Raw genomic sequence first — 18,128 nt, 5'->3', positions numbered from 1 at the left:
TTGGGGACATCTTTAATAGAAAAAGGGCTTGCTGGCAACCTTAGTTTTAAGTCTGTAAAAAGCTGCTGAAGAAATACAGCTTAATATAACTCCTTTCTCTTCCAGGGAAGAGGAGGACACAAAACATGCTACATGAGCCAGGGCAGATTTGAAATCTTCAGTTTCATACTTTCATTAGTGTACAGAGTTTTCTAAAAATAACCCCTGCTGAAGCTAACATTGAGAAGTGAGTATTGCAAAGGTATGGATCTGACCTAAAAGACCCAAAGTCTTCATACTATAAATGTAGATACAATAATCTGTATTCATAAGTTGATGAATTTCCTTTTTATCCCCCATGTTTATCATAAAAAAGTAAAACAATTATAAAACAGATCCATACATTGTGACTTGGCCACATTATTTGCTCACTGGGTACTGACAACTTTGGTAAATTTAAATTCAGACCTTGCCTCAATACTGTTCTCAGATCTTTAAACTCTTGATATCTCAAAACATTTCAAAATAGTATTTTCTTTAGGCTTTTTTTTTTTTTCCTGTGATTTCTGGCTTTGGACTTCTCAGGTTTCTGATCTTTCCCTTCTGTCTTCTCTAGGTTCTACATGAGTTTATAACCCCATATTTTACCACAAGTGTATATGGCAGATTATGTATTTACTAGGCTACTTGAAAAGGGAAGTGTTGCACTGCTAACACCTTTGGTTTCCTTGCTCTCAGAAATAGGAATAAGCACAAGTGTTTGCAAGTCCCTGCAGTGCTGCTGGGGTCAATTCACAGAGTCAGTTTGCCTTTGGCACTCGTGTAAGAGCTGCTTAAAATATAATCATGCCTCCAAGATCATGCCAGGAAATGCAGCAAAGATGAAATAAAATCCATGTGCCCTGTTTCTTCACAAGGAAAGAAAAATATGTTTGTCAGCCAATTAAAGCAGAGAGCTTCTACAACTGCAGATAATTACAACTGAAAATTCTGAGTTTTCAAACACAAACTGGGCTTAAAAATAAGCAGGTTTATGCCTTTCTGTCCTGTTATCTGATCTGAGCAGAGGAATTTGGGATCATTCAGCAACTCAAGTCTGTAAACACCTCACATCCAACAATAAGGATCTGTGGTGTCACTGAGGGGAGATCTGCTCCAGGTGACACAGCTCAGTAATGGGATAATTTCATGAATTTAGCAGGGCACTCTTACACTCCTGTTACTGAAATTCACATGAATTCTTTCCAGCTGGGACTGAAAGAAGCTCTGTAGGTCCAGCAAAACTCTCTCCACCCATGCTGAGTCTGGAGAAAGGAGTGATGCCCTGAGCTGGCCCTCACTACTTTTCCCAGGTAGGCTTCAAGCACATTCATAACTCTATTTTTTTCCTCTGTTACACAGCTTTAAGGCTGACTCACCCTGCAAGAAACATGCACCCCATCTCCTTTTAAAAGAGCAGCACAGGTTTCCAAGGAATACCATCCCCCTTACAAAGGTTTTCTACAAAAATCAACCGGCTTTGGATCATGCCTATCATGCCTTCAACCACTGATGATCAAAAGTAATTTTTTCTTCATTCTGGTGCTCCTAAAAGCAGTTTTGCTTTATGCATCTCAACTGTACCCCTCCTGGAAGTTCTACTCATTCCTCTGAAGGATGAAAAAGGAGAGCACATGCTCTGAGTGAGATGCTCTGTGGGCAGGATCAGTAAGGGTCCAGGAAACACTGCGGGATGACTCGAAGCTACACCATCAGAAACGCCAGTGCCTCCCGTCCATGAAAGCACAGCAAAGCACAGCTAGGTTTGACTAGCTCAAGAAAACCCCAGGCATCTCTACCAGACAGCTCCTGCCACAAAGTCTTTCCAAGAACAAGCTTTTTGATTTCTCAACTCAAATCAATGAGATATTTTTCCTACAAAAGGTTAAAAAAAAATAAATCTAATTTCAGATTTAAATATTTTCCATGAAGCACTTTTTTATTATTTTGAGTGATTCTACACAGATACTTACATTATTAATAGGAGGGCATACTGGTTTCGATCCGTGAAATCTTTTGGCAGTGACAACTGTAAAGGGAATTCTTTTAAGAAAAGAGCAAAACATTAAAGGCTGGTAGTTACACAGATGAAAAACAGTAACATTGAAAGAAAGCCTTTGGCTTCTTAAAGTAACATTTTGCCAGATTTACCGTAATCCTCAATGTGAAGCATTTTGATTTCAGTCTTGTAATTCTTTTTCTTAAAAACAACTTCTTTCAACACAGGGTTATTTTCCAAAATATAAAACTCTACAAAACAGGAAGAAAAACCATGTTGAAAGGCATGGAGAATCATCACACCAGAGATACATCAAGATGCAAAAAAAAAATAAAGAAAAAGAGAGAAGTGTGCAATGATCTTGCAAATTAATCCTGCAATTAATCTTGTAAATTAATTCCTTCTATAAATACTTCTAAAATAATGCAACTACTTTTCAACTGAAAAAGATACACATCCAGTTCATTTTTTTGGCTTTGGCAGGCTTTGTTTTCATTAAGCACTACCAATGAAATCTCTGATGAATCAGAGATGATGATTCACATGAATATCAGCATCCCTGACAAATCCTAACAGCAGCTGTTGCAGCACGAGGCTGCTCTGCTGGGAAACATCCTAAGCCTCATGCAGGCATCCTTTTCCCCAATATTACCTATTCCAAGGCATTATTTAGCCAGCACAGCTAAATGTGGCCACTGCATGTCCTTATTTGTCTTCTGCACTTCAACCAAGAGCAAGAGCATCAGCTTGGTTTAAAGCTGCAGACTAATTTGAAACAACCCTTTTGCACAGGAAAGAATGGCTAATTTGTTCTTTTTTTTTCCCTCTTTTTAGCTCAAATTACCGATCTTGCTTCCAAAATTTAGATTTTTTAATTAAATAATAAACTCTTCACTTAGGGCCAAAACAGATAATCTGAGGAGAATGCTTGTTCTGGGCAGTCAACCAAAATGGTATAATTATAGTCTGAGGATGGGATAATTGAAATAATCCTTAATCATTCTTTTATGAATTGAAGAGGATAATCTAATCTTGCACTGAAACACTCATGGTAAATTATCTCTCTTATTATTTGGCTTTTTGTTGTTACAACAAACAACGGCCCTCTGTCCTGACCTGCTTTATTTTACCCTAAGGTGCTGCACATAAATCTCTATTTCAGTAATTCACACTCAATAGTACTTTAGATGCAGGTAATAAAGAGCAAAAGTCTGCCTTTGCAGAACTGAGGAGCTCCACAGAAATCTAAAATGCATTTACTTTTGAGCAGTAGCTACCCTTTTCTGAGCTGGATAAAATTCCCTGCCCCTGGTGTGCCATGGCACTGGGCTTTGCAAACACAAACAATGGCATTAAAAAAAAAAAAAAGAAAAAAGGAAAAAAAAGGAAACCAAAATTCAGATATTAATTAACACTTCATAGCATGGCACTATTGATCAGGGTGCTACCTCAACATGCAAGATTAGCTCCACTGTTATGGCTGAATCCTGAATCCTGACTGGCCCAAGACAAAGGGGATGCAGACAGGTACAGTTCAGGACTTCTGGATTCTGGGAGAAAATCCTGGGGATAATTCTATTCATGAAATGAGGATATGCAAGAATTGGTTTAGTGCCTTTGAATGAAAAGTTGTTCCCAATTCCTGTAATCCACAGCTCCATGCTAATGGAGTAACAGTGGAGCTGGAGGCAGCACAGTTGTTACTTCTGCTGCACCACCAGGAAAATTCAACTGCTGAAGGACAGTTTTCCATTACAGAGCACCTCAGCAGCCAGGAAACAGTAACAGACTTGGTCTCAATATACAAAAAAATAATGAGTAAAACTTGACAAATAGAGGTATAGAATACCCTCCTAGAAAGCCTTTATTATTGGATTTGTCATCATTGAAAATGTCAGTGGAGCTGTTCTGAGAAATATAAGAGAACGACTAAACCAACATATGTAGGTCAGCTTTTATGATCAATCATCCAAGGACTGTACCTGACTTCAACATAATTGGATGGTAACTTTAAAAACATCTCTAAAAACACAGCAGGTGTACTGCAATGGCAGCATAATCCACAAAGAAAGTGAAAAGGATGAAGACCAAGCTGCCATCCAATTTACTCAAGTGTAAACAGAAGGTGAGTCACATGTACTTAGTACAAAACATATCTGAAAATCTGGGAAAGTTTTAGTCATTTGATTTACTTCTATCCTTATCATTTGCTGATGTGGATTTTAAAAGGTAATTAGTAATGATGATAAAAGGTAATTAATAGCACTTTATATGAATTGGTTTTCATGTACGTACTTTTCCCTCTCCCACACTCCCCAAAGAAATTAAGGATGGTAAGAAAATTTACTTATTTCATAAGATATACTCACTGGTTGTATTACTTGTCCTGTGCACGCTTACAACTGGAACACCTGGTCCTGTTTTGAGGAGAGAAGAAAAACAGGGGAAGGGTGGGGTAGTTTGTACTCTGTAGCTCAGTGACAAAGAAGGAGAGCACCAGTTACCCCACAAGACGGGATCTTGGAAGCTCCATACACACAATTCCCTTCAACAGAGCAGGAACTCCACTGATGCCTCTTGGGAAGGACACAGGCTACAGGACCAACAAAGTGTGAAACAGGCACTGCCTTCTGCCTGTTCAGCAGCTCAGACCCTGCACCCAGAAGGAGCATTCTTTTTTTTTTAATAATATCCATGTTTTAGTTTTAAGAGATGAATAAAAAAATTACAGAGACACTTAATGGCGTTGTTTAAAATATAGCAGTTTGACATTCAGAAACTTTAGGTTGACTGGGAAGTGAATTAATGCTAATATCAACTTACATTTTCTATGGAAAAGCTATAGAGGTGTTGAAAAATTATATTTCACTTAACTATCTGTTTAAGAAGCTCCCTTGGTATGCCAACTCTGCAAAACCAACAGCATCACAGTTACATCTAGGTGTGATGTAGTTTAATCCTATTTCACATACTTTATTTTTACTGCACTAAGTAACTAAAAGCGTAATTCTTCATGTCAACAGCTACTGTGCAAATGCACAAGGTGGTGTGGGAAAGTGGGATGACCAAGCATTCAGCATACTCAGAAGTGGCTGAGTCTGCTGTCCCTGCTCTGAAGATCCCCACCAGTCTAAACTTGCAAACGAAAATCCTGTGTCTCCACCCCCAACACGGAACTTACATGTGAGAAACTCAGTTTTACCTCAGAGTTTACATTAGAAGCATTCAGTGACTATGGGGTGAGGAAGAACAATGCAGAAAAGCTGAAGTCCCTGAGGACCCCATGGCAGATGAAGGCATGGACCCTTTGAAATTAGGAGTTACAATTCTCTTTTTGAGAAAAAAACAATTCCCTTTGAGAGTTCAGAGACAGAGCCTCATTTATGTGTTTTGAGAGACTGTCTCTCTCAATTAATTATGGCATGAGCCTAGGGAAATGCAAATACCTGAAATAAATAGCATGATGACACTCACAGCCTTCACTGAAGATTTCTATCAATTTCATTCTCTCCCTCAAGGGGGATGATTGACAAAAATCTTACAGGTAGATTGTTGACAAATCACAGCTTTCTGCCTTAGCTCTCTAAGAAGATAATTTCTCCAGATATCTCTTTAGCTTTGGTTTGGTTTTATTTCCAGCTCTTTTTACTTCTTCTGAACTTGTCATTTTGCTGTAAATTCTTATTTAAGAAAGGCCATCTCTGAGGGGGAAAGCATCAGCTTTCCAGCCCAGCTCTATTTGTCATACTAAAGGTGGAAGGATAATGACAGATTTTGAAAAAAGGGAGATTGCAGTAGATGAAAACACTGATCAGAGGAAAAAAAAAAAGATTTGTGTTACAGGCACTGTGTTACAAAGCATCAGAAGTAAGCACAGCACTTGGATTTCCCATTGACCTCCTTCACTAACCCCAAACCCACAGCTTATTTCCTGCTGTATAAAAGGGGAGAACAATTACTCCGTGAACTACCTTATTTGAGTAGAAAGAATAATATCTTGCCAGTGTTTGTGAAGTGCTAAAGGAAAAATCCACAAGCAGTGTGGAAAATAAGTGCAAAGGATGTGCTTGCCAAAACTGAGAGGCTGAGGAGCCAGTCCTCCATCTACCAGGCAAGAAATAACTCCTCAATCAGGAGAGTCTCTGGAGATGGATACAGCTGGAAAAATGAGAGAGATCTCCTGGCTGAGGGAAACTAAGAAGGAAAAACTATACTAATAAAGGTGCTTGTGAGTAAACAGGAGGTTGAAGAATTGAAACTTACACAGATTGAACCAGTTCAGAGTCCCCCAAGGGTTTTTCTGGGGGAATTGCTTTTGTAACAATTCGGTAAAGGCTTTTTGCTGTGGGAAAATGACTGTGTATGCACGCAGAAGATGTGCCATTTGTCTCCTTGAAGCAGTTTGCCTCATACTCTTACAAGCAGAAGAATTTTGATGCCACTTCTGTGGTGATCCTGCCATCAACTTTGATACTGCCAAATGCCAACCTAGCCCAGGGCCCTGGCACTACACCGGGGCCACGCTGCTGCTGTACCTGCCAAGCTCTGGTGAAACACAGAAGACCCCTGAAAAATCTCCCAGCCAGCAACTATAGATTAATGTCAGAGGTAGGAAAACTTAATGACAGTGGTTTATCATCCCTGCCCAACATCTACAGCTCGGGGTAGTCTACTGCAACGCAGTGGAGTGTAGGTTTAATCCTGGGAGGAAGATCTACAGCCTTCCCAGCTCAGAGAACTGCTAAAGTCACTGAAAGTCATGAGCTTGTGAGTAATCACATGCACAACCCCCTGCTGGCATCCACACTTTTATATCAAAAGAACACGTCAAAAATTACAGGCTGAATATTGCTAAAATAATAACAAGATGCTTTTGGGCCCTAGCACATTGCTGATTCAAGGCAAAAAACTCTTCCCAATTTATCAACCCTCCCTCCTGCAGGAATCTGAGACTTACCCCATAGGGATTACATCAAGCACAAGGGAAAACTCTGCTTAAAGCATGAGGAGCTCATTACTCAGAGAAGGACCTCAAGATTAGCTCCATCACTTCTGCTGCAGATTTGACCCTGTATAAACCACACAGTTTGTATATTCTTCTTCTAATCAGCTACGTACTGTAGGTGCATTTCCACAAAAAAACAACCCCAAAACAAAACTGAAAACAAACTCCTTATTTTAGCCAATATATATTCATAGTTTCTTTGTTTGGATACATTCGATGCTCACGTCAGCAGGTATTTTATTTTTGTGGGGAAAAAAGAAAAAAAAAGAGTTGCAAAAGAAACAGAAAAAATGCATGCATATAAATTGAGCTATTCTTACGGATTTCAGATGAATTGTGCTCTACTCTTTGCACTCTGACCTCAGCTATGCAAAAATACTGGGGGGATGGTGTCTAAAAGTTTGCAAGTTTCAAGGACAACAGGTCTACCTAAGTGCTTTATTATTGATTCTCTCATGCTTTTCTGAACCTTTTTTATCACTTATACACCAGTGTTTATTTCCTGTGTGTAGCTTATAAATTTCTCTGTGTGGGATGGTTCTATTTCTTTGTTTATACAGAAATTCTGAAGCCAAATGGTGCCATTTAGTGCTACTGGAAGGCAGATAACTGTAAAACACAGTGAGTTATTTATTACAATTGTATTGATATAAAGGATCTGTCTTTGGGGATTAAACCAGAGCTGTTTTTTGGTAGATACATACATACACATACATATGGGGGAGTATAGATACACTGCACATCCACGTGTACAAACACTGCTACAGAACACAGGCCCTCATTTTTTAACTAGGTGTAGTTGCACAAGATCAATCCCAATACATAAAATAATGAAGCTGTTATGAAAAACCCCACAGGATTATCACCAAAATTCCAAATTTTTTGGTGAAGGATTTTATTTAGGGTGAATTTAAGTTGATGTCCTTTATTTGTACAGGAAGGTCAGGATTGGAGCGGCTTTCTAACATCACTCGTTATTTAGCTGTTTCACAGAACATCTTTACTTGCAGTCTTGGAATAGGCTCTGTACAGAACTTTGAGTAATCCACTGCTGAGCTAAATGTTAGACTCCAGCCTAATGCCCTTCTCAAGGGAATACATTAATTCAGAAGCAAACAGCATTACACCCCATGAATTTGACTTACCTTTACAGTGCAGGAGAAAATGCCTGTTCATGGGGCTGAACTTTGCACTGAAGTACGTGCACTGCTCTTTCAAGAAGTTACACGAGAGACACTGACGATTCAATGACCCCACTGTTGATACACTGCGAGAAAGAAATGATCAGAAACATTTTACATTGGAATAAAATACAATAAACCAAGAATTAGCTCATCAGAATGACAGAATTTGTTTTAACCCCCAAACTTGCCAAAATACCACTGGCTCCTTTTGTGCCTGATGCAAACAGTTTCCAGAAAACTCACTGGGCTGCTGTTCCATAAACTGGGCAACGTGGACATGATCCAAAAGCTGCCCAAAGCACCACTGGCACTGCAATAACTCACAGTGCTGTGGGGAACAGCATCAGTAGGACACCATGAAAACCTCACTAACCTCAGGTTTAGGCACTGAGAATGAGGTGAGGTGCTTTGCCCCCACACTTTAAGTTACATGATTAAACCCTACAGATATTTTTATTTAGAAAACTTTGATCACTTTTAAAACACAATCATGTTAAATGCTTGTATTTAGGTCTAACTTTTTAGATGCTGATAAAGGACTAGTGAAGACTGAAGTGGTAAAAACATTTTGTGTTACAAATTTTTACATTTTTTAGAAAATGGAAAACACTGGCAATTTTAATTTTGAAAAGCTATGATTCTTTCCTTGTTACAGCTCAAGCATACTAATTTTTATACAGGATAAATTATTACCCAAGCATATTACTTCAATGTTGGGATGAAGAAGCTGATAACACAGCCCCATGTACTTCTTACCTGTGCAGCTGTCTTCCTCTTGGGGAATCTTCAGTGCTTAAGAAATAACTGTGCCCAAAAGAGGAAAAAAGTTAAACTCAGTTTGGTAAACTGTCTGATTTGGGTAGTGCTTAGAGAAGTGAGAGACACTATAAATAACATTTTTAGAAATTAAAAGTTCACAAATATCCCTGAAGATCAAATACTTATATATAAACCTAAGTTCCAAGATCAAATTTAGGTCCAATATACAGATTAGTTATTTCAGAAGCTATAAAATTTCCTATTAAAACAGTGATGAAAACAGGATTTCATGGTTTTAATTCCTGTCATGCCCAGGAGCTCCAGTAGCAACCAGGACACCTCTCTGCATACTAAAAATACAAAAGTTTCTGCTTCACTCCAAGAGTTTGCAATATAAATCCAAGTAGTAGACAAAGGTCACAATGAAATTATGTCATATATTACAATAAGTCTTATGAGATCTGAAAGCCTTTTTGAGCTGTAAACCAACCTATTTTCATAGCGGAAAGAGACTTTGCAAGAATACCAAGACAAGCCCTTGGTGTTTCCCTGAGGAGATCCCCACAAAGTTTCTGCTTGATAGGCAGAAGGAGGGCAAAGCAATCCCCTCAAGTAGCTGAGACAGCCCAAGTGCAATCTGTCAGCTCTCTGCAGCCTGAGTGCAATCAGACCTCATTTTTTTCCCGTGGGCCTTGCAGAAGTACCAGGAAATTCTCTACAGGTGTATTTTCAAAACCGACAGTAAGAGTCGTCAAAGAAGGGTTTTCTCCAGTGGCAATGAGAAGATGGGAGTTATTGCAGCTTCAAAAAAGGTCCTGCTCAAATATCACTTATTTTAAAGCAAATGAGAATTAGACATGCTTGTATATTTTTTGTCATGGACAGATAATGTGAAAATTAAGCAAGATCCACTGAAGCCAGGTGGAGTCTTCAGACATTTTATTCCTATACTCCTCTCCAAAAGCACCAAATATGTGCTGCATTTCCTTCCATTCTGTCACTAAGATGGGCTTGGGAAAGATTTCTCTGTGAGTGAGCTGGGTGAGAATCGGGAATTCTGACAACCTCTAAAAATAATTTGAATTTATGAAGTTGGATCAGATCCCCAAAACTCTGAGACCTCATGCAGTAAAAGTGTGATGTTTTATCAAGTACTCAAAATTTACTGTGACTTCTTATCCAGATTCCAGGAAAGAAGTTAACAAAATATTATTACTGCTGCACTGCGTTGATTCCTTTTACACAGAAAAATACAGAGTCAAGTGGTACCATGGTGTGCTTCTTTCCTTCTGCATAAAAAAGCATTCAGGAAAAGAATGGCAGATGAATTGTCTTACAGCTGCACTTTATGTACTCAGGTGTGTCAAAGTTATGGTAATGCTCAAAAATGAAAGAAATATTGTTCAATTTTGAGTTAAATGGCTTCAACTTTAATACTTGAACATTTTTATAAATAAAGAGAACAGTGCTTACATCTTCTGAGTATTTTCATCATATGCCAGGATTTTGATAACTTCCCAGTTCCCCGATGTCAGGTGTCTCACACCGATTTGTTCACTTTTAGCCTGGAGAGAGATGGAAAACATTAACTTTCACCTTGCTACATTTTTCTTTGCCTAGCAGGATTGCCTGCACATGTCATTATTGATTACAGCTTTTTAAACTTTAATATACAACGTAACATCTTTAAACCACAAACCTCACATTTTGACAGGCCTGAACTTCACTTATCCTTTCCCTCCCATCTATAAGCCTATCAAAGTCATTAAAATAATCTCGGTTTTCAGCGAAATTTTTCTTTCAGTTGCCCACATGTCAACAAACAATAGAAGTCAGGATGCAATGCAGGTAAAACCAACTCTTCAGCTGGAAGTTGCACCAGACTCCTCATCAGACATGGGTTAAAAACAACAAAACCTGAAGTGAGAAGCTCATCTGAGGGTGTTTCCTAGTACAAAAGGTAAAATCGTGGCTTAGGCTACTGAAGATTAAAACTTCAACCCTCACAGCTTGGACATACTCTATGTGGTTTTTTTCTGTATTAGGGTTATTATGCTTGGTCTGGATATACAAATTCTTAGTTTTCAAATTCAAGACAAACTTTGTAAAGAAAAGGGGTGATATTTCAGAGGTGATACTCAGTGGTTACAAGGCCTACAAGAAGTCATAAAGGCAAAAAGGTTGGCTTTTTTTTTTAATCCATGTATTTCTGAACTGTACCCTGAGCTCCACATCAACAGCAGCAATAACTAAAAAGCAGAAAATGCTCAAGAATGCATCTAAAATATGCTGGGAGCTGGCAAGGCAGAATCAAGTCCCTTAGAACTGAACTGTTTCCTAACAGATCCACAAGGAAAGAATGATGTAGCAACTTTATGACAAGCCTTGCAAGTACCAAATGAAACCAGGATATCGTGCTAGGTGCTGTACATATGTTTATGATGAGGGCTCGCTGTTCAGGAAGAGTCTGATATTCAGTGCTGTCTCCAGGAATGATTAAAATACATATTAGTGATTTATTGTAAGTGACTATTTCTTCTCTAGAGAGAGAGAAGCTGCAACTATTGAAAGAGATATTTAAATATTAAGATCATAGAATCTAACAGGAATCAGCAATAAAAAGCCCAGCCAAGTGTTAATAAACATGGTTATTTTTCAAGGTTACAGCCATAATACATAATTTATGAAGCTTGCAGGAAGTTATCGCCTTGATCCATTAAAGTTACTTTATAATTCTTATTTTGTGGTTGGAAAAAAATAGACTTTCTAGAGTTGCAAAACTCCATGAAAGAAATGTCTAGATACCTAAGACATGATTCAATCCTACTTTGAGATTAGTTTCTTTTAAATATTTCATAAGTTACTAAAAGCATTTGAAAACAATAAACCACACATCCAGCCCTCCACATTCAGACAGTAAATAATCCACTGTGATAGACAGTAACCTTTTAGACAGTAACTTCTCCTTGCATGAAGATTTAATTAGATGCCTCTGCTAACTTGCTTCGTGCCATTGACACATGCTTTTCTAAAGTGCAAAGAAATGCAGCCTGAGAAAGACCAGCATTTGTTGTAAGATTGAGAAATTAGCATCAGTGATTAAAGTGAGCCATTAAAATTTACTTCTTTATCCCTGCAACTCCACATTGGTTCTGTGTTTTAACTTTCCTGCACACCAAGGCTGATTTCTGTAAGTGGGCTGGTGTCTGAGCGGCACAGAGAAAGAATGAGAATCCCAGTGCCAAATTCCAGAGTTAGCCTTCTCCATCACAGAAAAGCTGTGACCATCTGGGCACTGGTGATCTGCTGACTGCTTTAAATTCTGCAGGGCTGTGCTGCTGTGGCTCTCCCAAGGTGTGACAAACATCTAATGTGACCAAAGGCTTTATGGGCAACGGTTAATATACTTTTTATGCCTCTATGTTTGCTTTAGAAATAAGGGACGATCAGATTAATGCAGTGTGTAAAACACAGCATATAAACACATTTCCTGCCCTTTACTGCTCTCTATCAGCCCCATTACCACGCAGAATGTTGCTTACTGATGAATAATGGCTGATACATGGGATATCACATTTCCTTTTTCTCAGGAGCAGCTACATGCTTAAAGCCAAATTTGTCATTGGTGATACCATTCAGATTTGTTCATTCATGCTGATGGCAGGCAAAATAGAAGTATTTTTTAGTTTTGGAGCTGTGCAGTACCCAAGGCTCTAATTCTGCTTAAAAGGGACAGAATACTAAATTCTGAAACATAAGCTTGACTTCAAAAATTATTCTGCTGGAATTAAAAGATGTGTTTAAAACTAGGCACATATTTAATTACCCTACTGAATAGGAGTGCGGTTAATCTTTGCTTAAGTATTTTCCTGAATTAGGATCAAGTTTCCTGGGCTTTTTGTAGCAACAAATGTCAAAGCCTACAAGGTTAAGGCAAATTTGATTGTATCTGTAACCTCCTTGGGAATGTTGCAAGTGAACTTTCAGATCTAGATCATTATTATTTCATGTATTTTAAAGATACTTATTCATACTGTGAAAGATACCAAAATCAGACTTGATTGACTAAATGGTTTTGCTCTGGTGTGAATTTCTATGTGGTTATTATATTAATACACCTTTACCAGACTGTCATCTGAGTTACTGTTTTCTTTGGGAAATAGAATTTGACATGTCTATGATCCCTTTTATCTTCACTGACTCTTTCTTGATATATTTACTCTAGTGAATGAGTATCTTTGTTCTTGCTTCTTCAGGTTAAATTTTCATTAAAATTCTTTTGTTCTTGTTCTGTCTGCAGTGAACATATTTCAGACTTAATAATGTTCATACCAGAACACTGTCAGAAAGGCAGGTAACAGAGTTTCCTGGCACCAAGTCTGATATTTTGATGTTTTGGGTACCTTGGTAATCCCTCCTATGTCATATGGCTCTGTTAAAGCACCTGGATTAATGCTCTGATGATTTAAATAGATGCCTTGGAGTGTTCCGTTCCAGGGCATAATTTCCTTTATTAGTTCATCACAACTTCATACTGGTGACCTTCAAAGTCACACTGCAGATTTATCTTCTTTCAGATTCTTCTTTGGAAAAAGTAATGACCCTGGGAAATGGAAGCCGCTGAAAAATGCTGCAAAGGGCAATAAAAGTGTCCCAACTTTCACACAAATTTTAAATTTGGGTATTGCCTCCCTTTACTGTTTTGTGTAAGAGCAGATTTGAATAGACATTTAAAATTATTTATTATTTTAAAATATGCATGTATAGTGTATATAGAGAAGGTAATATTAGTGTTTATTCTGGAAGGAGTTATAAATATGTCCCACTACACTGAGGGACGATCTGGACAGGACAAATGACCATGACACAAGTGCTCTGATTAAACTGAAGTGCAGGCCTTTCCCTGGGCCATGTGTCCTCAGTAAAAGTCCCAGATAAGCAGTAGAATATTAAAAGCAGCCTGAAGCAGAGCCTTACCTGCACACTGAACATGGCTATGTGGTGAAACTCGCCCCGGCCACCCTGCTTCACCGGGACAGTCATGAAGAACTTACTGCCGTCCTTGGAGAAAACGGGTTCTTCGTTCTACAAACGCAACAGTGAGTTAGGCTGGCACACTTTCCATTACACTTCCAACAAAAGATCAGCCCAAGTTTTTTTGTCTCCTTGGTTTTGGTAGTTGCTGGGCTCATAAGTCAATTAAAGAAAAAAGTCCTTGGGTTTTAAGTATGTTCTACTAAGTTTAACAAAGATGTGGTGGCTAAAGCTGAATACGGGTTCATGCCAAGTGCAATCCCATCCTAAAGCATGGGTTACAGCCCTTGCAGAACTCTGCCTCACCATGAAAGCTCTGGTAATCTCATTCCTAATGCAGGGGGACTTTCCAGGACACTGTCCTTTAGAGACATACAAATAATGACAGAGATAACTCCTACTGGTGAGGAGGAGAACAAAAGTTTCATTGGTTTGGACTCATTAAGTACATGTTTAACACCCACTGATTTTGATAAAATTGTATGAAAAAAATAAGCACATTGAAGTGATACTCTGAATCAGGGTCTTACCACAAATTGTAGCCTGATGTGATACCATCTCTCCATGTCTAACTTTGCACAGAAATGTTAAATGAAAATGGCTTGCTATAAAAGCATAGGTTTTTTTTGTTAAAATGATTTCTCATTTGCACATTGCAAAATGAAGCCTGAAATGTAGTTTAAATAGAATGTGTTTCATCCAGTTATTGGACAGTCCTTCTGAAGCTATGGAAGTGGAATAATTGGCTGACATATTAGTTAAACATATTGTTCTGCGTATGAATTTAGAAATATTTTACTTTCTCATTCCAGTTATAGCCCATATGACCTCTAATCTCTGAACTCCTTCAGCTTTAATTTTGTGAGATCATTTTTAAATCAGAAACAAATCACAGTAAATAGGACATGCCTGGAATGGGATTCATCTGGTCTGTCTTCAACCATCCCAGACTTAGGTAGTTAATCAGCTGTTCATCTAAATGCTTACTGAATTGTGTCCAGACAGACCAGAAACTGAAGGGAATATTGCCTCCAAAACCCTCACAGGTGCCTCAGGATTTTATTAGCTTATAAAATAACACACAGTTAAATAAAAATGACAATGAAGCAATTACACATTATGCACATGGAAATGGCATTTATACTGTACCTGTTTAGGAAGCCACAGGTCTGACTGCATTTCATACTTCTAAAAGAAAAAAAGGGATAAAATTGCTTTTATGGAATAGCTATAGATAAAAAATATTTCCCACATTCAGCAAAAGGTCTCTAGATATTTCATGGGGGTTTTTTGTCTACTGTGTTACAATCTTCTCATCTCTTTGCTGGCACTTGCATTGAAACAAATGATAATTTAATTATAAAGTCAGCTGCTTTATTCAGAGTTTTTGGTAGAACACCACAGGGGAACTAAGAATGCCATTTCAGTCCTTTCTGATTAGCTATCAAGAAGCTTTACACAGGCAGTTCCATTTGTTTTTTACCTCTAGGCATCATCTGACAACTGGATATTTTAGGTCCTTCATCAACACTGGGCAAACAGCCAGCATCAAGCTCAAATTGTGAGACCTTCTCAAATCACAATCCTGTGCTTTAATGGGTTGTGGAGTGGCATTAGTGATGAGAAAAAGAATAAAAACAAATTCTTGGGTTTTATTGTTCATACTCATATTTCACATCATGCCATCTGAAAAAAAAAACAAACCCAAACCAACCAAATATCATGCACACATTGCTGGAAAAAGGAATATATAATATACATCAACTGCTGCAAATTGTCATAGTCACAGTGAAGTAATGAAAATTTATTAGCTGTAGAAGAATCTGTACGTATAGGGCCTGAAAAATGAGAATCTGTAGCTATTGCAGCAGCTGGTTTTACACATTCCTTTTTGAAACTGAGGCCATGTGCAGCATCCCATGGGAAAAAAAAAAGGTTTACAACAGCTGAAATCAAATTGTTTGATACAATGCTAAAGTCTCACAATAAGGCCTTTCGTCATCCATTAGTGATTTCAAGAGCATCACCTAATCCCAGAGGGTGCAGTGTAGGGACCATCCAGGATGAGACAGGCTTGAGCTGTGCTCACAACGGTGAGACTGCATCACTATCCTTCCTCACCCTCCTAAAAACGTCCTTTGCTGCACTCTAAGTATTCTGGAGTGGGACTTCTCAGTCTCTCTCCTCTACATTATGTCCTGGATTACAGCTCCCTGGGTACCTACTTCAAACAAGTCCAATTGACCTTGGAGCACATAAAGGTTTCCCTCTCAGAAGCAGCTCTCACAGTGGTTCAGGACCAACTTTCTTAATAAAAAGAGAAAAGGCTCACAGGGACCAGGTGAAAAGCAACCAAATCTCCAGGGTCACAATCTTAATCCATATTTTGGGGATTTATTCATAGTTTCTGAGTCAGGAAAAGCACCCTGCAGTATGCAGCAAAAGAAGAAGATGAGCTTGGAAAAAAGTCTCTAACACTCCAATATGACTGACTTCAGTAGCAGACACTGATGGGAGCCTTTTGACTCAGAGGCCAACATTAATCACTCATGACCATTTACACTGCCAAATTATACCCTCTGCTTTGGAGCATCTGTTGGTACTGATATCAGCATGTATAGAAAATATTTATACTTTTAGCTGATTCTGGGAAGAGATTGTGACTCAGAATGGGAAAGCAGCCAAGTGCATTCAAGATGCAAGATTGACTGTGAAAATGGAGAGATGTAATGCAGGAGTGTCAGAAGTCAGAGTCTGGGTCCAGGGGTGGAATGTGGTTGGATTCAAAGAGAAAAATGTATTTCAGCTTGGCTTACATTAAAAAATGAAACATCCCTGTTGCCTTCAATTTATTTTTTCCCAAATTTATTAGAGTCTGCTATCAAATTTGAAGAAACTATAAGAGTTTTACGCCTTTTCCTTAAGTATATGTAAGTTGTGAGAGACAGAAAGATCTAAAATGAAACTGCAGCAGGAGAGAGGAAAAACCAGTCAGCTGAAAATATCTGTCAGAGGACAAGCTTGTCACTGCTCTAGCTATATCCCAAGTACACGATGTTCAGCAACTGCAGTTTCCACTGAAGCTAATGAATGAACAAAGCTTAGTAATTCTGAAAATGTCACTCAAAGTTGCTAATTACATGAAATCATTTCACCACATTTGGAATTTTCTCACATCCATTTCCTCCCTGTTGACTAATTATATTCAGCTTGCAACTACTGCATCTGCAAACTGATTTCCAAAAATCTGTTTCTGATTATGAAAACAAAATGCAGCAGAAACCTTGAAAAGAGACCTTGGGGAAAAAAAACCAAACAACTTACCCTGGTACAAGCCCCAGTTGTGGTTTCACAAACTGTAAGGATGGAGATATTCTGAGCTCTGTTTAACCATCTCACCACAGCCTTGGTGTTGCTTACCCATTTCACCATGGTGATATAATATTCCCTAAGCAAAACATGTGGGGGAAAAAAAAAAAGTTCAGATCACTGATGTTTCAGATTAGAATTCAGGAAAAAAAACCCCCCATACATACAGTCCATTCGAATGCTGAATTTGTACTGCATGACCGTGCCAGCACTGAGGGATGGAGAAAATAACCCCAAATGCTCAGCATCTGTGTTCCTACAAGTGGGATGGCTCAGTCCTTCAGTGTGATGTCCCCCTGGGAAATTTCTGCATATATACACAAACTTCACCAACTGTGAAACATATGCTTGCAAATACACATGAACTGTGTACTTTCCAGCCAGCTTAGAAACAAGCACTGAATTTCAACAGAAGCCAGTATTTTCCTACACCAAATACCTTCAGAAGATGCATATTTTTGCAAAAGAATCCAGTCTTACTGCCAAACAAAAAAAAAGTTCTGTAATATTAGAGTGCAGCCAGAGCCCATTTCAAAATTATCAAATAACAAGTATTTTATAACAAAACTTCTGGATAAAAGGGAAATCCCTCTCACTACCAGTGTGTTCCTGTTTCTGTGTTAACAAACAGCTCATAATATTGGCCAAATTGTCTGTCCCTCAACAACCCTGGCCAAGCACATGAGGCTTCCTGGGCTTGTGGCATGGAGGATTTGCCTGCCTCCTCCCCAATTCCTGCTCGGGTGTCAGGGGGGGGGTG

General features: G+C 38.6%; 1 protein-coding gene across 2 annotated transcripts in view; it reads right to left on the bottom strand.

Moving 5' to 3' along the window:
• DPP10 (dipeptidyl peptidase like 10) overlaps window positions 1–18,128 on the bottom strand; it is a 202,751-nt gene that overhangs the window by 18,224 nt on the left and 166,399 nt on the right. For both annotated transcript variants that reach the window (XM_017740242.1, XM_008638220.2), the window contains exons 10-18: window positions 17,324–17,447; window positions 15,149–15,187; window positions 13,943–14,050; window positions 10,439–10,530; window positions 8,963–9,010; window positions 8,168–8,289; window positions 4,387–4,434; window positions 2,170–2,268; window positions 1,992–2,061 (exon numbers count right to left, since the gene is read on the bottom strand). In XM_017740242.1, coding sequence (XP_017595731.1) covers window positions 1,992–2,061; window positions 2,170–2,268; window positions 4,387–4,434; window positions 8,168–8,289; window positions 8,963–9,010; window positions 10,439–10,530; window positions 13,943–14,050; window positions 15,149–15,187; window positions 17,324–17,447 — 750 coding nt within the window. The remainder of the gene's footprint in view (window positions 1–1,991; window positions 2,062–2,169; window positions 2,269–4,386; window positions 4,435–8,167; window positions 8,290–8,962; window positions 9,011–10,438; window positions 10,531–13,942; window positions 14,051–15,148; window positions 15,188–17,323; window positions 17,448–18,128) is intronic.

This window comes from Corvus brachyrhynchos, unplaced genomic scaffold, assembly GCF_000691975.1.
Source record: "Corvus brachyrhynchos isolate BGI_N302 unplaced genomic scaffold, ASM69197v1 scaffold126, whole genome shotgun sequence".
NCBI classification, from domain to species: domain Eukaryota; kingdom Metazoa; phylum Chordata; class Aves; order Passeriformes; family Corvidae; genus Corvus; species Corvus brachyrhynchos.
This window is presented reverse-complemented; position numbering and strand designations above follow the sequence as displayed.